This window comes from Thamnophis elegans, chromosome 3, assembly GCF_009769535.1.
Source record: "Thamnophis elegans isolate rThaEle1 chromosome 3, rThaEle1.pri, whole genome shotgun sequence".
Taxonomy (NCBI): Eukaryota; Metazoa; Chordata; class Lepidosauria; order Squamata; family Colubridae; genus Thamnophis; species Thamnophis elegans.
The window spans coordinates 104,718,748-104,740,219 of NC_045543.1; the positions used below are offsets into that span (position 1 = coordinate 104,718,748).

General features: G+C 35.9%; 1 protein-coding gene across 1 annotated transcript in view; it reads right to left on the minus strand.

Moving 5' to 3' along the window:
* Nucleotides 1–2,025: 2,025 nt before the first annotated feature.
* The window catches only part of LNPEP (leucyl and cystinyl aminopeptidase), a 57,853-nt gene continuing 38,406 nt past the window's right edge, over nt 2,026–21,472 (minus strand). Inside the window, exons 11-18 of the mRNA XM_032212878.1 lie at nt 21,353–21,441; nt 17,039–17,222; nt 15,207–15,363; nt 12,851–13,035; nt 9,876–10,037; nt 8,475–8,615; nt 7,078–7,159; nt 2,026–5,958 (exon numbers count right to left, since the gene is read on the minus strand). Coding sequence (XP_032068769.1) covers nt 5,827–5,958; nt 7,078–7,159; nt 8,475–8,615; nt 9,876–10,037; nt 12,851–13,035; nt 15,207–15,363; nt 17,039–17,222; nt 21,353–21,441 — 1,132 coding nt within the window. The 3' untranslated portion in view covers nt 2,026–5,826. The remainder of the gene's footprint in view (nt 5,959–7,077; nt 7,160–8,474; nt 8,616–9,875; nt 10,038–12,850; nt 13,036–15,206; nt 15,364–17,038; nt 17,223–21,352; nt 21,442–21,472) is intronic.

A 21,472-nucleotide genomic window follows, 5' to 3' on the forward strand; every position in this document is an offset into this window, starting at 1 on the left:
AATAAAAATGAAGGCTCAAGCAATGGGTTTGAACTACCTCTACTTATGTAAATACATAGGATAGTCACAAAAATACAAGAGTCATAATATTTAAACAGTTTTATTTTTATTTCACAAAAAATGCAATTGTGTTCGCAATATATATGCCATTCTGTCAGTGTTGGTTATACACACCACCATTTTATTCAAAGTATAAGAAAATAGGCTTTCATTTGTTCTTTACATATTAAGGAAACCCACAGATTTGCATATAATGTGTACATCTATATAAAGACACAAACACACATCTTGTTTTCTAAAATACTCTTCCTCAAAGCAAATATTGTACAACTTGGAGTTATTCTTTTGATAAAAAACGTATGCTATGCTTTCTATATAGATATCAACAGAGAAGTCTAATCCCATTCAGTGGATGGGATTAGTGTCCAATAATATTTGATGTTCCAGAACTGCTTTGATGTTACCATTATTTAGGCCAGCTTCCTGTTATCAACAAAACTACAATCTCTGCACAGATCTGGTGCAAATTTACTCTTAAATCCATCCGTTTTAAGACCCTGTAAATTAAGAGTGTTCAGTAGCTTTCAAGTCATTCATTCCAACTTCCTCATACTCTTGCACATTTTATCAAGGTAACTCTTACATTTCAACAGTAATTTGCTACATGTGCCATGACTAACCTAAAAAAGATGTTCAACCATTGCTTTGATCAAAGCGGCAATGTCATGGGTAAAGATCTGCATTTTTGCTGCAAATTGCAGGTTTCAGTAACATCCTAGGAGGCTTAAGTTCTTAAATATCAAGACCTGAGAGTATGGCAAAACAACTTTTTAAATTGCCTAAATATCTTACTGTGGGATAAAACATTATAAACATAATGGATAAAATACCAGCAAGCATTTTTAAAAAGCTATTTGCATGTTTGGAGGACTATCAATTAGCATTTGAACTAGAAATTAAGTAGCATGTATCTAAACATTGGTATGGGGGCAACCATTAGTGAAATATGTACAAAAATGTATTCTTAAATGAAGCAATGTTTAGAAGTTCAGAGTGCAGTGAAAGATAACATCTTCCAGAAGGATTTTTAAAAGCCACTCTATCATTAGAGGGAGGATTGTTCTAACACGGAACAGGTGGAAGACAGTCATATAAATATATAAGGGTCAGCATCCGATATAACATGATGTTATTAAACTAAAATAAGGCCACATTCTTTCAAGTATTAGCCTCACAGTGTATGTCCAATTTCACCTGTATTGGAACAGGCCGTTTTTAAAAGCAGCAAGATCTATTACATGAATTCCATCTCCCATAGCTGTATAAAGATACTAATATTACATTTACAGTTAAATCAGTCTTTGAGAGCATTCAAAAATAAAGCAATTTCATTATTTGAAGTAAAAAAAATTACTTTGGGGATGGACAATTTTAAATGGCTGGATTGCTTTGTGTACATTTTGACAGAATTACAGCCACAATATAGCTACAGATGTACAAAAAAACCTGCACTTTTAAGGCCCTTTTACATACCCATACAACAACCATCATGCAATATCTTTTCAAAAATATTATTTGGAACACACTCAACAATTCCAAAATCACAAGTTAAATGATAGATTACTATGCATAGAACTCCCCCCCCCCAAAAAAAAATTCCATAGAGATCATAAAATGGCACAGGAGAAATTTGTCTCCCAATGTCAGAAGAAAACAAACTGTAATGCTCAAACTTGTCAATTTTGAATTCTAGGATGAATATAAATTTGGATTTTACGTCAGGCACCTATTTCAAACAGAACAAAAACTGATTCTAAATATTGGCGTAGGTTTATTTTATGCTGTATATGCTGAACTCTATGCATTCAGCCAAATATGTAGAGAGAAGAGCAAACATACCAATCCTATTCTTCTCAGTGTATGCCTTCCCCTTATCCAGTGCAACATTTGAGAAAGAGGCACACACATGTGTACAGTAGATCTGGACTATTTTTTGGACCAAGAGTTATATTTGGCCTTTTGGTAGCACACTTTTGTCCTCAAAAATATAACATGTGGAAACAGGATAAAACTATATTTTCCTTTATATTAAAAAATATATATAGCTACTATAGTGACTCCCCTGTTATACATATCTAATAATTTTCTCCCCAAACAGATTTTTGAGAACCACAATGAAAACGTTTGGGGTAATTATGATGATATAATAGACAAGCCCAGTCTTTCAATGTGAAATAAAATAGGCAAAAAAGTTATCTGTGTTACACACATATTGGTGTGCATGTATATATAAACATATTTAAGATGCAAATAAGTTTGTAGACTTAAAAGATGTCCTTCAAATATAGTTATACATTTTAACCACAAAGCCAGATTATTGGGATAAGCCTTATTTAATTATCTCTTTAATAAAATGCTTCAATGCAAACATATAAAGAAACACACAATGCTCCATGTGCATTTTAAGTATACACTTAACACCAATGAGAATAAACTAGCCATTCATATACAACACCCTTGGCTATTTAAAGTCCTGTGGGACTCATTGCTATAAAGATCAAAACCATTTTGTTTTGTTTAGACATTCAAACTGACATGTTGATAAGTTGAACAAAAAGGTTTTCCTTCACTGATTAAGTGCTAATATTATAGCTCTCAATAATCTTCAAAGTTATGGAAATTCTTAACTATGAAGGGCTTTTAAGAAAAACAGACTTTCATTATATATTTTGTACAATACTTATATTTTAAGGCACATGAACTATGTTTTCAAACAGATTGAAAACACAACCAATTGATCTCATTCATGTTTTCCACAATACCAATCTCATCTATTACAGAAAGTTTTGAACCTAACTGGGGGATTGGACGTACAGTATAGAGTTTGTATAACTTTACACTGTATTTCTATAGTAAAGCAAGTGATTTGAGGAGTGGAAAATCAAAGCAAAATAACTGCCACTTCCAACAGGATACATGTAGAAGATGTTAAGATTTCAAAACAGAACAAAAGCTTTGATCAAGATTTAGAATCAGGCATTTCTAAGCTAAGAAGCCATAAAGAAAATTGAGGACATTCAACTTACTTTAATTAGTTCTTGATGTAGTAAAAAATTCTCTACTCTATTAAAGTCACCACTAATTTTTTAACTAGATAAAAGCATTTCATTCTATTACACAAAATTATTCTTCTGAATGGACTCAAGACAATTATATTTAAAGTATAATATCTATCATTTATGGTTTCAATATACATACAAATACATATGAACAGAAAACCCAACTCTTCCAGATTATCCATTGTTGGAAATCAAACTTTGTTGGAAGCAAATAAGTGCTTTGATAAGGAACAAATCCCAAATCCATACATTATTATTTTTAAATATGTTTCTCCATTTGAGCACAATTAATCAAATGTAAATCAAAACCAAGCCACTATTATTTTTAAAAAGATAAATAATTGAAAGTATTTTCAAAGTATCAGTGCAGTGCTTTCATTTAAAATAAAATATTCTAATTCAGAACATGTGTGTGCTACATTTTCAAGTCCAGTTCACATTTCCAGTAGCAAACACAACTACATATAATTTTAAGTGTCAGATGATCTAACAAAAAAGCAGAGGGGGGGAGGGGGAAGGAGGAAGGAAGGAAATATATAAAAATGTAATTGGCAAACAAAACATATGAGAGAAATATAGCAAACCTCACATTGTCTAACAACCAGGTTAGATGTTCTTTACATTGTGAAGTCAATTCATTTTGGAGGCTATCAAGATGAGCTATTTTCAAACAAAATTAAGAGTTAAGCTATTCACTTGCAATGAAAACAGTATATTAGAGAATCAGAAGTATAAAACTAGATATTTTCTTTCTTTCTCTGTTTTCAATACACTTGAAATATAATTGAAAACAACTTATCTAATTTATGTTTTTACATTAAATTCATAACTAAGCAGAATTGGTTCAAATGATTCTCTTAATTTTTTTCTTATTGCTCCCAAAGTGCTTCAAACATTGAATTTTGTATATTCTTCAGCAATGTCCTTCACTTGGAATTATTTGTAACACAAACATCATATCAGCTTTACTACACTTATATCCAATTTCTGGAATACCTATGAAGAATGAAAACACACTAATACTGATTTATGAAACAATGGATTTTATGGCACAGAAATAATGAGATCTAAAATGTTCCAGAGTATGTAATCCTCCATGAAACATGAAGTAAAATCAGTAGTAAAATGTTGAAACAAATCTTCTGATTGTTTTTATAGTAGAATCTATATACATTTCAGGAAAAAGTGGGATTTCCCCCTCTCCTTCCAATCCTGAGAAAAAGGCATGTCTCAAAAGCTGTGTCAAATTGGATCCATACCTTTCCAAATTCATATTTGCTTGAAGAAAGAGCTTCTTATATTATCCTCTTTGATAGGAACAAATTTATAAACTAAGAGTACTCTATAGCTGTTTAAATGATTGAAGGCACTACCCATCTGGCGCCCTTTAAGATGTGTCAGAACTACAAATCCCAGAACTGAAAATCTCAACATGATAGTTACGTATTTTGGAATTTATAGTTCTAAAATATTTAAAAACCATCAAGTTGGGGAAGCTGGCCTAAATCAACACATTTCATTTTTTTAATGTTTTTATTTTCTCAATTCTTGTTATAATGTAATATTTTATTGGGAGATTTTAGAATTATATTGGATAACAGAAAAATTGTTGACAATAATGTTTTAAATGCCAATTTCTTACTTTACCATAAAAGTTAGCACAGGGTAGAAGAATTTCACAAGTATGGGATAATTTCTTATATGGTGGCATGCTTTATTTTCGGTGAAAGGTTTTAGAAGGAGGATGGGGGACACAAACAGCATGTATCATGACTTAACAAATAGTTACTTTGGTCAAAGCACAGGCATGATCTAGTTTCAGAAATAGCTATGTACAGAAAAATGGGAAACTTCAGGGCAGTATTGGAAGGAATTAAAACTAGGCAATTCCCAAACCAATTATTCTGAAATTGATGAATCAGTGTATTACATACTTTTAGGAAGCTATATTGTATAAAACATTCTCCAACCTATAATTTATAACTTTTTTGAAAACCTCTATGGTCAGGTCACCCTAGCTCTCTTAACATTTTACTTATGTTTACAAATGGTAATTTAACTTATTCAGTACACAGTACTAGTAACATCTAGCCATGTTGTAGACAAATTTAAAAAATCTGATATTTGCATAATTTCTAGAAAATACCTAGATAAATCAACACCAGAACTCCCCAAATCTTACTTTTTATTTCCCCTATTCACCTTATTGTGTTTTAGCCACTGCTTATAATGGTGATAAAAAATGCTTTACAACAGAGATATTATTTACAATTCAGGAAACTATGCACAGTGAGAAAGACCAAACTGAATTTTGCAAAGAAAAAGCAGGTCTTAGGAGTGTTTGTCTTGCTCTCTTGTTTTTTTCATTAAGTAAAACTGTATTCTATAAGTTGAAATATAATTCCATTTCCCTACAATGAAGAGGAACTGTACTAAAATTTTAAAAGTTATTGTATTATCCTTGCTTGATGTAAATATCTGGTCAAAATGAGCTTTTCCCTTATTAGCAATTATATCCAGTCCACAAATACTCCAAAGAGAGCGAATTCAGAAGAGATTAACCCTGAGCTAACTACAACCCTCTCTCACAGTGCAAAAAACAAAAATTGCATTGCTCATGTTTAACTTTTTTTTTTTTGCAAAAGCAAAAGATCAAGAGTTGCAGCATTCCTAGTGATTAATACAAGCTATAAGAGAATTGTGATTACTATAGCAATTTTGCAAGCAGTGCCAAGTTTTTTTCCATCCACTGACAATTCAGTTGAATTGTCTCAATAGCTTCTTGAACATACAGCAACTGAGCAGTTTCCTCTGACTTTGATTCAAAGAATGACTTAACCTAAAGAAAAATAACACATTAAAAAAGAGAAAAAAGATATCAAGACAATGAAAAGAAATAATCCCTTAAATGTTTAAAATAACCCAACCAGCTGTTATCTAAATGTATCAGCAAATTGATGGGAAATGAAAATTTCATTACATATTTACTATTTGTGCTTTATAGTTCAGCCCTAATTACATTACAGAAATGTAATTTTGAAATCCAGACTATTTCACACAATGCAAGACATTAAATAATTATCTTAAATGAACAAACACAATGACTCCCTATTAGAAACAATTTCTCTAATTTCAGAAAAGATCTTTCACATTATCATGTCCCCAAAATCTTTATGAAAATTTCTCGCCTTCCATAAGAACTTGAAAGCCTGGTTCTGCCATTTGGCCTGGAATCCCAATGAGGGAGTGGCATCTTGGAGGTGGTTAATGGGTTAGACAGAGTTCATCTCCTCCCCATGCACAATTTGTTTCCTTCTTCCCATTTTGGTTTATTGAATTTTAACTTAAAATGCATAGTTGCTATTTAGCGTTTTAAGGTTTTATATTGTATTTTAATTATATGGCTGTAAGCCACCTATAATCAATCACCTTCACGAGATGGGAAGTATAGAATATACTTCAGGGCTGTCAAACTCCTGGCCTGCGGAATGGATGTATCATGCGCTGGCCATGCCCATGCCCGGTTTAGTGAAGGGGGGGAAAGTCCCGATATGTCACATGACGACGTGAGTTTGACACCCGTGATAGATGGATGGATGGATGGACAGACAGATCTTGTAGAAAAAGGACTAGCACAGTCAGGAGGAGGAGTGAAAAGAGGGATCACATAAAATGACCGCGAGGCCACCAAGGAACTAAGCCCAACTTTTCCTTCACTGTTGTTGACCCTTATCTAAATCTAACCAGTGCTGACCATTAGTTGATTTTTGTGCATAGGCTTTTGGCAATAAATCAGTTAAATTAAGCCTTCATGTGTGGACCTAATCTTTTGTCCTCACACAACTATTTGCATTGTGATGCAATGTTATAATTTAGAATCTTAATCTGCATCACATATTGCCTTTCTACAGTGACAGTATTATTCCACAATTCTTTCAGAACAATTTATCCAACTAACCTCTAGCAGATGTTCTAGTGTGGAGAACTGATGCGTTGTTGAAGTTACAATGCTTTGAATAGTGTATGATCCACGATGAAACCTGAAATTTAGAAACAATGGAACAAGAGTAATATATGTCATTAATCTATGTTAATCTGATACATGTTTCACTAGCAATAGCAATAGCAGTTAGACTTATATACTGCTTCATAGGGCTTTCAGCCCTCTCTAAGCGATTTACAGAGTCAGCATATTGCCTCCAACAACAATCCAGGTCCTCATTTTACCCACCTTGGAAGGATGGAAGGCTGAATCAACCCTGAGCCGGTGAGATTTGAACAGCCGAACTGCAGAACTGCAGTCAGTTGAAGTAGCCTGCAGTGCTGCATTTAACCACTGCGCCACCTCGGCTCTTATACAGGTAGTCCTTCACAGGGATTAAAATTTCTATTGCTAAATAAAGCATTGTTAAATGAGTCATATCCAATTTTATCATTTTTTTGGCCACAGTTGCTAAGCAAATTACTGCAGTTGTTAAGTGGATCATGTAGTGGTTAAATGAATCCAGCTTCCTCATTGACTTTGCTTGTTGGAAGGCAGTTGGGAAGGTGACAAATGGTAGCCATATGACCTGGAATGCTATCATAAATGCTAAGTGTCAAGTGTCCAAATTTTGATCATGAAACTGGGGGGGGGGGGGGGAATGCTGTAACAGTCGTAAGTGCAATGACCAGTCATTAGTCCTTTTTTTCAGTGTTGTTGTAATTTTAAAAGGTTGCTAAATGAATGGTTGTAAATCAAGGGCTACCAATATTTATCTAAAACATTTCGTATAACACCTAACCAATTTTGAGGTTCGGGGAAATTCCAAAATCAGTTATGTTACATTTGTCGTCAGCCACACAAGAAAAACTTTTGTAAAATCATCAATAAGCTCAATATTTTTCACAATTCCAGAAAATGCAGAGTATCAAACATATGCTCTCCCATTCCTTTCACAGATAGCAGCAGCTGAATTACATTTTATCTGGAGTAGAGATGAATTTAAATCAATCTCATCCAATTTACTATTAAATTAAAATAAGGATGCTGGGTAGTCTTATTCATCTGGAAGGTACCAAATTGAGAAGACACAGTAAAGGCTCTTAACTGTCATGTTTGTCACAAGATACCATAAGATACCATATTGCCATGAACTAAATCAAAATGTCTTTAAACAACTCAGTGCTGAATTATCTCCCTCATTAGAGAGAGTTAATTAGAGACAGTGATAAGGGCACACTAGACAATGTAAGAAACCAATGTGAGTCCCAAGAGATATTTACTCATGTCAGAGGTTAGCAAGTATCTGTTTCATAGCTGACTCACGTAGGGGACAAGGAATTATTATAATGAGAATTCAAGCAAAGCATTACTTTTTGATAAGCTGATCCCAATTTTCTTTGACAAAATCCCATGCCAATAAATGTCCGGGCAAACTCTGACTGATAGTTTTTATGACAGTTGGAAGATCCTGGGATCTGATGACAACTCCTTGCAGGCTTGTTTGCATTAACCTATGAAATAAACAACAACAAAATTGCACGTTAGGCATGTATGTTCTCTTTTTCCAGAGAATTATATCATCTTAATTTCAGCACCGCCATAACTGTGGATAGTTGCTGAATGAACAAAATATTATTTGCTTACATATAAACATGCATATACACTATTGGACTATAATGATACGTACATGGATTCCATTTCACTGGCCACCATTTAAATGATTACATAAAAGGTATTTCATGAACATCCAAAACAAAATGTTTCAGATCACAAATCTCCAGTACCCTAATATATAGTAAAATAGAAGATGAATGAAAATGCATGCACATACAAGCATAGCCCTAGCCCTTTTGCAAAACACAAAAACAGCTATACTGCTTTAACAATTTGAAAAGAATTGCTCCTTTTGGATGCTTCAAAAATGAAGGAATACACAACACTTTGTATTAATAAAGTCAAGATAAAGTGTGTGTGTGTTTGTTTGTGTGTGTGTCTTATAACATGAGCATGCTTGTAGGAGACAAAGTTCTCAATATACAGAGAATCAATGCAGTATAATATTTACTGTATAGACCACAGTAGTATAAAATATTCTTCAGCTCCTAGAGAAGATGGGAGCTATTTAAAATAGGTTTGTCTGAGCGGGATCGTCGGTGATCAGATCAAGTAACAGCAAGAACCTGAGTCTAGGAAATAGCTCACCAAATCCCATTGTATGGTTGAGAACCTCTTATGTTTGTTTATTTAAGCAAAACATACCCTTTTTATTTAGTTTCAGTAAAAGATTAGAAACTTGATTGATTGATTGACTTTATTAAATTTAGAGACCCTCCATCTCTCTCAGAGCCACTTTGATGATGCTAGTTATCTAAAACTTTGCAATTGCACGTCTGAATATTATAATTATAAGAAAGCATAGAAAACATAATCTGTTTTATCAACTTTAAAGCAATTGAGTTTTATAATTAAGGGAAGAAACCATGTTCCATAGACACAGGTGTTCATAAGCCAAAACATCTGTTCATTTACCCAGATGTCAGTGCACTTATCTCATTAAATGTAAAAGATTTGAAAGATTACAAAAAGCATGCTAAATGTTCATGTACTTTCTTAACTTCTTTATGCAATGACAAAGAGAATCTATAGTAATCAAATTTAAATAAATTATACTAGTGATTACTGACCATAACTAGAAAACTGACTTTTATTTAAGATTTAAAACCTTCAATTTTAAAACTGTACGGCATATGGTAATAGGAGGAGAACTGTACCAGATGAGTTTTTTAACATCACTTGTGCTGGCCAATGATTCAAGAATTTTGAGTTTTTCTGGTTCAGAATCCACAAAGGAATACATTTTTAAAAGAAATTGCCAACCAGCTTCAGTTTTTGCTCCAGCTGTGAATATGATCTTCATAATATTTGTCTGCAAGCTGCAGAGACATAGAAAAAGAATAAGTATATATGTATTCTTAGAATCTCATATAAACATCCATGTTAAACATAAAAACAGTATAAATGCTAACTGCTCCCAGTTAAGCCCTTAGATATGATGAGTAATTTGTACTAGAACACAAATATTCCCCTTGTTGGTAATCTTTTTCATGTTCTCAGTCATTATTTCTTTGCCATTTGTTCTCTGTCTTTTGTTCTTGTTCTCAGACATTTAGGAATGAGGAATTAGTTAATTACTACTCAAAATTACGTTTTGCTATGCAAAATTGAAAAAAAAGGCAAAGACGCTAAATCTAATACTGGGCTGACGGTACACACTGTTGCTCACAAAATCTTCAAATATTGGCTTCTGGCCCAGATAGAACCAAGCAAGAACAACTGCAACTACCAGCAAAACTGAACTTCTGATTTCAGGCTTTACAGAGCCAAAGCTGTAAATCTCTCCCAACAATAATCCTCTGTTCAGGAACTGGTTATTCAGCAATTTCTCACAAACACAGCTCAGCTAGATTAGATTTTTTTTAAAAAAAAAATCTAGGTTTATACTTCCTGTTTTTTCAAGTCATTGGCATTTAGACATTTTCTTAAGGGTCTGGAGACTGAGATGACATGAAAGGTCTAACAGGCCTGGGAATAGATGATTCCTGTCTCTCAGCGACAAGCTTTATATTTGGCACCATAAATGTCTTGAGAAATAGTAATTTCTGACAGACATTGAGCTGGACCCTGTTGTTGTTGTTTTTGTTCTTCCAAGTGCTATGACAAGTCTGACAGAGAAGAGTGCAAAGGGTTAAAAGAACAATAGTGTAATACTCAAATCATTGTAACAGTGATCAAAAAAATTAATTAATATTAGGTGGATACCCGCCTGCTCCCATTCTTTGCTATGCTACTGAAATGCAAGTACAACCGAGAACTTCTACAGAACTTGTTTTTAGAAGAATGGCAACATATTCTTGTTACAACTCTTTTTATATGTGTACATGCCTTTGAGTCAATGTTGATGCCTGGCAACTGCCTGGATTAGCCCTTGCAGTTTTGGGCAATTTTTAAAGAAATGATTTGCCACTGATTTCTTCCTAGGGCTGAATGTGACTAGCCCAGCTAGTTTCGGCCTAAGGTGAGACTACAAATCACAGACTCCTGGATTCTTGCCTGGTATCTTAACCACTACACCAAACTGCTTTCTTATGTTTTCTAGGCAGCAGTAAACTTCACTGGCTTTTCCCTTCTTCAATGTAAATATTTTTTGGGGGGAGGGGGGATATTCTTACACTAAAGGCTTTCTATTTCATGTTGTGTTCTGAAATATACAAAAAAATGTTTTAATATGGCTACTAGTCTGGGTAGCCTGTTGCCCACATGTAGCCCTCAGCTCTCCCACATATGAGACCAGCCACTGGATCTTAAAATCAGTGCCAAATTGGCCAATATTTGGAAGACTAAAGAAAGCTTTCCCCATTCTTACTCTTTAAAATTCAAACAACCAATAAAAAGAAAGGCAGAAAAAATATCCTTGCCCCTCTCACTGGTCACTACATTGCTAGGCTTTCTGTAGCCTACTAGAAAGTTAAGCAGACCTCGTTTTGCACCTGAAATCAAAAAGGCTGCCCGTTGCTCAACCCTTTTTAGTGGTCTGTATTATCTTATATGATTATCCAATCAGCATTGTATTAATATAGCAGTAATGATACAATCCGCTCTGAAAGACAGTGGAATACAATCATTAAACTGACATCAGGGAAAGATTCCTAGTAAAGAAAGCACTCATAAAGTTTATAAACTTGGATGTAACTGGAAAGAAATGTTCTTCAGGATGAAAAGGAAGACTTTAAAATGTGAAGAGTCCTACTCATCACTACAAGTTCCAGAAAATGTTTTATATATTAGTAAATGAGTGCATAACTTCATGTTCTGTAGCATGCCAAAATGCTACCTACAAGCAGTGTAGGGAAGAACAACTTTCAGTGAACTGTGTTGAGAAATTCTTTTCAGTCATGGTTTGCTAAAGTCTGGCTTACTGAAATTTCAAAAATTGGTTGTGCTCACAAAATACACTGAACCACAAAGTGTGGTTTATACACTGCAGTAGATAGCTGTATGGCATCTATTGTAGTTTATAGTACAAAGTACATGGTAGTGCAAAATCTGTCAGACAATATGGCATTGTGTACAGAGATAAGCTAGTCTGTGACTGATTCAAATACAGATAGTCCTCAACCTTCAACAGTTCATTTAATGACCATTCAAAGTTACAATGGCACTGAAAATGTGACTTAAGACGATTTTTCAGAGTTAATGAGCTCTGCAACATCACCATGATCATGTGATTAAAATTCACATGATTTGTGATTTATAACTGGTTCATATTTATGACCGCTGTTGTGTCACAAGGTCATGTAATCACCTTTTGCGACCTACCCACAAAACAGTCAATGGGAAAGCCAGATTCATTTAACAGTCATACTAATTTATGAACTGCAGGGATTCACTTTAACAACTATGGAAGAAAAGTTGTAAAATGGGGCAAAACTCACTTAACATAAATTCTGGGCTCAATTATCATAAGTTGAGGAGCACCTGTAATTAGCATCAAAAATTGGGGTTGTTGTCATATGAAGTGCCAAGTTTTCACTGTGTACCCATAGTAACATTTCTTTCTCAATGAAAAAGATAAACATTTCCACATATATACTGATTTTTTAAAAAGTTTTTTAAGGGTGGTGAAGTAATGCCTCAGTGTCTAAGCAAAAAAGTAATTTAAGTCAGTTTTTTAAAAATTATTATTTACCTTTGTGTCCCATTGGAGTTCTTCCACGTCATAAATAGATTAGAAGCAGTTGAATTACATGTTCCTAAATTATAGAAACAGGCAAAATTTAGTAGACTTGATTGTAGCTCTAATTCCGAGAGGGTCTTATTATCGTTCCACGTTTCTTGATCAATCTTCTTTCCAAATAATTTTTCGATCCTATACTAGAAAATAGCAAAGAAAAAAGATTACCACTGGTCAGTAGAAAAAGCTTTGTTACAATTGTGCTATGACTTCAAAATCTATAAAAAATTATGTAGAACACAGATCTGAGCAAAACCTGACTAATTCTTCTTTCCTTCTGTCAACTATTATCACAGCCTGTCTATTCAGAACTATACCAACTCCAAAGCAAGCAACAAAGACCCCATGTGTGAGAGAGATCTGCTAGACCAGGGGTGTGAAACTCAAGGCCCAGGGGCTGGATCCAGCCCACAGAGTGCTTAGATCCGGCCCGGGGGGCTGCCCTAAAACAGCAAAGGATCGACCCGCAGTGCATCTGCCAGTGAAAACAGAGCTCTGGAGGGCCATGCGCAACCCTCCCAGGCTCTATTTTCAGTCATGATGGACTCCTACCATCCTCTGCCAGCAAAAATAGAGCTTGGAGGGCGGGCTGCGTTTGACTCCCCCTGGGCTCAGTTTTTACTAGCAGAGGGTGGCAGGAAGCCGTCACGGCTGAAAACAGCTTGGGACCCCTTTTTCGCTGGCAGAGCACAGACACCCCTGACATGAGTGACATCAAGCTGGCCATGCCCACACTGGCCCCCGAGGTCAAACATAACCCTAATGCAGCCCTCAGTGAAATCGAGTTTGACACCCCTGTGCTAGACACTCAGAATTTATTGTGTAACATTAATTTGATATGATGTGAAGGTGAATGAATTTGGACTAGAAATCCAGAATGTTACATAGAAAAAATTATGACATCACAGAACCCTATTTATTTATTGGACATATGATTTATAGTATTCCTTTCACAATCATAGTACTAGAAGAGACAGCAGTTAAAAATATTGATACCATGAAGAAATTAAAGAAACCATAAATTGTTGTTGTTGTTTATTGGATTTATATGCCGCCCTTCTCCCAAAGGACTCGGGGCAGCGTACAACTTAAAACAAAAAACAAAAAACACATATTACAAAAGTTAAAAAGGAAATTAAATAAAGTATCCAAAAACAAACCCAATTAATATTAACAATAAAAATTTAAAAATTAGATTAAAATTAACAATTAAATTAATCATTTATTTTATTCTGTTCAGGCCAGACCGGCTTGCTGGAAAAGCCAACTTTTTAGGGCGCGTCGGAAGGACCGGAGGTCGGGGATTATGCGAAGCTCTGGGAGCATTTCAGAGGGAAGGCGCTCCCACAGAGAAGGCTCTCCCCCTGGGGGTCACTAGCCGACACTGTCTGGCCGACGGCACCCTGACGCCAACTCTGTGGGGTCGCACTGGACGGTGGGAGGCTACTGGTGGCAGTAGGTGATCTCGCAGGTACCCTGGGCCTAAGCCATGGAGTGCTTTAAAGGTCATAATTAGTACCTTGGATTGCACCCAGAAAACAACCAGCAACCAGTGCAGGCCACCTAAAAGGGGTGTAACATGGGAGCACCTAGGTACCCCCATGATAACCCACGCAGCCGCATTCTGGACCAGCTGAATCCTCCAGGTGCTCTTCAAGGGCAGCCCCATGTATTATTATTATAATTATTTCTTCTGTTCTAAGTAGCCATATTTATTTATGCAAGATAGAAAAGGATGCAGTTACGAGCAGATAGTCTTTGTCATTACAATGTGTTTCTAAATAACAACACCTGTCGATTAAATTAAAAAGTATTAAAAGCATAGTATTTTAAGCAAAAAATAAAATGAATGCTACATATCATTTCAGACATTATCCTATGACGTAATACAGGAAGTCCTCGACTTACCACAATTAAGCCCAAAATTTATGTTCCTAAGCAAGATAATTAAGTGAGCTGCACCCCATTTTACAATCTTTTTTTAAGCGAATCATGTGGTTGTTAAGTGAATCTGACTTCCCCTACTGACTTTGCTTGTAAGAAGCTATCTGGGAAGGTTACGAATGGCAATCCCACCACCCTGGGACACTGCAACTGTCATAAACACATTCCAGTTGCCAAGCACCTAAATTCTGATCACATGACCACAAGGATTCTGCAACAGTCGTAAGGGTGAAATCCAGTCTTGTCACTTTTTTCAGTGCTGTTGTAACTTTGAACACTCACTAAACAAATGATTGTATGTGGAGGACTAGCTGTACAACTTTCTACTTATCACACAATTGCTGTTTTCCTATTTTTAAGAACTTACCAACACTCTGGCTGAGAGATCCAGCATTCCCCGTTTCTCAACTAAATTGAAGATATGACTGATTTGGTGCAAAGCTTGCATGATTGGAGCCGTGCTGTTTTCTTTCACTATATACTCTATTAGATTGAAAGCCGAGGACAAAGTGACTTTTCCTACCCTAAAGAGATCAGAAAAAAGTTTTAGAGTAGTATTCTAATTCTAATATTATAAAGATTTATACTGTGAAAACTTGTGGAAATTTGTATTTTTAAAACTGAAATATATTGTTCCAAATACATTCTGAGCTAGTTTCATTCTAGTATCAATAGATTGGGGAGGTGGAAAGAAATTATGGGTAAGGGAAACTTCTCTATATGATAATCTTTGAGAAACAACCCATTTAAGGTTTTTCTTTTCAAAGCCAAACTATGAAGAAACAATAGAATTTTGCCATTATGAATTTTTTTATACTGTTAAACATTCTAAGATACATTTAGTAGAATTCAATCTGGGTCAATCTCTGGGACCAGGGGTTAGGTCTTCCACGCTTTCAGACTTGTGCTAGAGCCCTCCTCAGAGAATTTCTCTCTCATCAGAATGTGTGTTTTGGGGGGCTATTCTTTGCATAGTATTTATGTGGTGCCTGATTCTGTGAAATCAGCACTCCTGTTGACTGACAAGGGGCACTTTCCCAGGCTTCAATCATTTCCCTGGCTATTTTTGTACTTGCTTGGCCAACAATTTCAGTAGCTGTGAAATTAAATGTATGTCCTTGTTGGTTGCAATGTGATGCTATCGATGGGTTCGGATCTCCTTGTATGACCACTCATGTGTTTTTGCAAACTGGTGGTTAGCTTTCCCCCCGTCTGTCCTACATTGTCACATGGGCAATCCATGCAGGGGATCCAGTAAATTACATTAGAAGGATTTCCAAGCAATCTTTGCAATGCATGGTTTATTTTCATATGGTAGCCTCTGAGCAGTGTTTAAAGCCCACTTGCAGATCTCAGAAGCTGTGTTCTATTGGTTCCTAAATGTTTTTGACAGGGTGTGCCATATAGTTGGTCTTCTACCGTCTTTCTTCCTTTCTTTCCCATGCATGTTGTGCAAGCATCTTGCAAACAATTTATAAGATTGATTTATTTACAGGGGAAGAGAGAAGTTCCCCGAGGATGGGCACCAACACAAGCCCAAAATCTCAGAAGATTAAACCTCTGGTTCCGGTGATAAACCCAAATTAGGTACTGCAACATTAACCTGGGACACATATATGTGCTTTCAATCACGAGCCACACTTGGCTTAGATGTGCACCATTCACAAAATGTGGAGGCAGATCCCTGGTTTTCTACAATTTAGATCAAATCAAAAGCTATGTACTTCATCCTGGAAACGAATCAAGACAGAGGCATCTGTGCCAGGTCGAATTTTTTTTTTAAGATGGCTGCACAATTGTATAATCAAATAGCATAGCCACCTCTTTTTTTTTACATGTGTGTGTCTATTTAAAATTGAAGACTCCTAGCACTTAGCTCTTTTAAGAATAATGTTGTTTCTAATCTTTTTGTGGTTTTTATGAATTCATATTATTGGAATTGCTATTCGGAGGAAGAACATCCATAGTGCTATAACTACAGTGTTATTGACATCTGTTCAACTATTTTGCAGTAAATTCCAGATTCATTTAACTCCTCCAAAAACAATTCTAAACTGGAACTGGTATTTTTCTGCTTCACCATGTTCCCGAGTCTCTAAAACATTGTAATATGGTGTATATCCCATTCTCTGTGATAGCTGAATATTTTATATTTAAATTTTTATTTGACAAAAAGAAAATTTCATTTTGGATCATTACCCAGCCAGAATAAATACATTATGAATCAAATTGGCTCTGTCTTTGGGATCAAAAATACTGGGATTTGTGTTCAGTTGGTGAATTAGAGCATTCCAGTCATTATCATCATAGTGCACGATATAGTAACCATTTCCATTCACATTGAACTTCACCCACTCTATTTCATGGGGGTACTCAATTACACCTAGATAAAAAAAGAAAAGGAGAGAAAAAAAGTAAAAAAGCATCAGTTTAAATCAGTGCTAATTGCTGAGTATTCACAAGGATAAACATTATTTACTGACAATACTTGGGCAGCCATTTCTCTTTGTATTTCTTACAGAAAATCAGGGGTACTTGCAGGGAGAAGTAGCTCCTGTTCAATGCTATAAAGGACATCTTGAAGAGTAGTAACATTGCATAAACTGAATTTTCACAGGTCAGTCCCCAATACAGATACCTTCCTCCAAAATCTATTGCTCATCAAATTTGCTTGATAACATGTACAAGTTTCCCCAAAAATAAGATCAGGTCTTATATTAATTTTTGCTCCAAAATATGCGTTAGGGCTTATTTTCTGATTCGATTCTTAATTTCAGGGGAAAATGGTACTAAATGCGTACATCTGGCTGACAATCTTACCTGGGGTTTATTTTTAGGGTAGAGCTTATATTACGAGCATCCTGAAAAATCATGATAGGGCTTATTTTCCATTTGGGTCTAATTTTCGGGGAAACACAGTAAGCACACTTCAGCAAAATAAAATTTGTTCACCTGCTACTTTCAATATCACAGTTTAACTCTTATTTATTGTATTTATTCTCACAGCAATTGGTCTAAGCTTTGAATTCCCCCTTTTTGAATTCTGTTATTTGGTATCAGGCAGTTCCTGTGTTAAGAACAAATTCCATTTCCTAACTCTGCTTTTAACCCAAATACGTCAGAACTTTTACAAGAAGCAGAAAACTTACAAGAAGCATATGCATAGATAGATAGATAGATAGATAGATAGATAGATAGATAGATAGATAGATAGATGAATGAATAGATAGATAGATAGATAGATAGATAGATAGATAGATAGATAGATAGATAGATATGGATATATAGATATGTATTGTGTCACAACCCCTGATATGCCCAAATATGGGAGGAAGCATACTGCTTCCTTTCTCTGTCTATCGGCTCATCACAAGAGACCATCCAGACAGAAAGCCATTATTTTGACTGTTGCCTTTGTTACATTTGTGTTGATGCAACACAAATGCAACACAGATATGTGTGTGTGTGTGTGTGTGTGTGTGTGTTTTCTGAGGTTTTCACGGGTGTTAATATGTAGGTCTTTGTTATTCGAGTTTTCTCCCGCGTAAAATTGGAGGTGTCTTGGCGACGTTTCGACAAAGTCTCATTTGTCATCTTCAGGCTTTGTGCTTCCAGGAGCAATGTGAGATCTCGGCTGTTTCTTCCTTTTAACTGCCAGTGGGGGTTTGAGCTGATTGGGTGGGAGCTTGGCTGTGTTCTGATTGGGTGGAGGTGTGTTCTGATTGGTTGGGGGTTTGTGTTTCATGTAAGGATAGGAGGGGTTTAAAGTGGCTAATGGTGCAGTTGCAGTCTGGCTTCTGGTCCTTCTGAGTGTGGGCCTGGTGTCATTCATCATGTTAGGGACTCATTTATCAATAAGGGCAGGCTTCCAAATGGCTGGCAGGCGGGAGGTATCGTCCCGCCTGTTCATGCTGTGTGGATGTTTTTCTATCTCGATCGCTTCTCTGATTATTCTGTTGTTAAAATGTTCAGCCTTGGCAATAGTTCTGGTCTTTTTAAAGTCAATTTTATGTCCTGTGGCTTTAAGGTGTTGGACCAGGAAAGAAGTTGGTTCCTCTTTTTCTGATTGAAAGAAGACACCAGCATAATAATCCTACCAGCAGAAAAGGGCAATGCCACGGTGGTTATGAACACTTCTGACTACCAAACCAAAGTAACCAACCTACTCCAAGACTCCACATATAAACCCCCAAACACCTGAAAAAAACCACTAGATCCAAAATAAAAGCCTCCCCCATCAGCGAAGAGATCCAGCAAAGAATCATTCCCAGAAAGAAATCATCCAGATGCCCTAAGCTCTATGGTCTCCCCAAGATACACAAAGAAGGAACTCCACTTAGACCCATAGTCAGCTCCATAAGCTCACCTCTACAAAATCTAGCCAAATTTCTCACCAAACAACTACAGCCCTATGCAGATTCCATCACCTCACATGTAAAAAACTCTTTCCAGTTCATAGAGATCATAAAGAAACAAAACTTACAGCCCAGCGACCTACTCGTGAGCTTCGATGTCATATCCCTCTTCACCCAAGTGCCAATCAAAGAAGCCTTGACAGCTATCCAAAACAAATATAACCTCCCGAAACACATCCTTGATCTGACCAACCACTGCCTATCCAACACATACTTCATTTATAATGGACAAAAATACAAACAGATAGAAGGAGCAGCCATGGTATCACCCTTCTCACCTGTCATTGCCAACCTCTACATGGAAAACTTTGAAACCCAAGCTCTAGAAAAATCTGATCACAAACCCAAACTCTGGCTCAGATATGTAGACAACACTTTCATAATCTGGCCACATGGGAAAGAACAACTGGACAACTTCCTTACACACCTCAACAGCCTACACCCCAAAATACAGTTCACCATGGAAACAGAAGTAAACAACCAACTTCCCTTCCTGGATGTCTTAGTCTACAGGAAATCTAATGGCTCCCTAGGACACACCATCTACCAGAAGAAAACACACACTAACCGCTATCTGCACGCTCTCACACCACCACCCAGCCCAGATCAACTCCGTAGCCAAGACAGTCATTTCCAGAACAAAACGCTTAGCTGATGAACAACACCTAAAAACCGAACTACACACTCTCACTAACGTGCTGACATCCAATGGATTCCAAATAAATAAAGATTTTATATATATATATATATATATATATATATATATATATATATATATATATATATATATATATATATATATATATATATATATATATATATATATATATATATATATATACTCGAGTATAAGCCTAGTTTTTCAGCCCACTTTTTGGGCTGAAAAAAGCCGCCTCGGCTTATACTCGAGTCAGTGAAAAATTTGCCCGAAATGGAGGAGAAAAAGGGGCGGGGCTCTGTGTCAGTTTGCCGCGCAGCGCGCACCGCACCATCCCCCCTCCTCAAGTTCTAATGTAATGCAGGGCTGTCTTACGATTCCCCTTCCTCCCCCTCCTGCCGCTCTGCAACGATGTCCCACCTCCTCCTTGTTATGGCAAGCAGCCACATAGCGATGTCCCACCTCCTCTGGTACAGTGATCCAATGATAGGAATCACTGTGCCGTGTCTCATAGGAGGCGGGACATCACTCCCGCGGCTGCACGGGACATCATCATCACAGCGGGACATCAGCATCATGAGGTGAGTGAAGTATTTCATTGAATACACCGCTAGTTTACTGTTTTTCTTTGAAATAAATATTCAAAAACATTATTGGTATCTATTTTTATTTTTGAAATTTACCGGTAGCTGCTGCATTTCCCACCCTAGGCTTATACTCGAGTCAATAACTTTTCCAGTTTTTTTGTGGTAAAATTAGGTGCCTCGGCTTATATTCGGGTCGGCCTATACTCGAGTATATACGGTATATATATATATATATATATATATATATATATATATATATATATATATATATATATACATACATACATACATACATACATACATACATACATACATATATATATATATATATATATATACATATATACATACATACATACACACACACACACACACACACACACACATATACATATATATTGTTGTATTTGTGCTGATAAATAAATAAAATCTAATAGATACACACACACACACACACACACACACACACACACACACACACATATATATATATATATATATATATATATATATATATATATATATACACATACATACATTGCGATCCTCAGAACTTAAAATATATTATCCACTTAGCTTTCATTAGTCTTTGCTAACTTCGTCTGTAAAAAGTACCATTGAAAAGATGTTTTATACATCATTGATCAATTTGGCCATTGAGCACATGCTAAGCCCATCCACCCACCTCCCACCTGTAATTAGCTTTGTTTTTACTTCAGACAGTTAATCAATGGAAAAGTGTCAGTTGTTTATGATGACTGGACTGTGGCTTTTTATGACTGGACCATGTTAGAACCACTGAAATTTGCTCTTAGTACAGCATTTTCTAATTTTCAAAAAACAAATTGCATACCTGTCTTTTTATCCAGTAAGTATGTCTGAAAAGGGAGGGATGAGCTGTCATTGTTTGTGATATAAGAAAGAGGAATCTGCCACAGATAACTGGGAAAAAGAAAAAGGTACACATATTCTT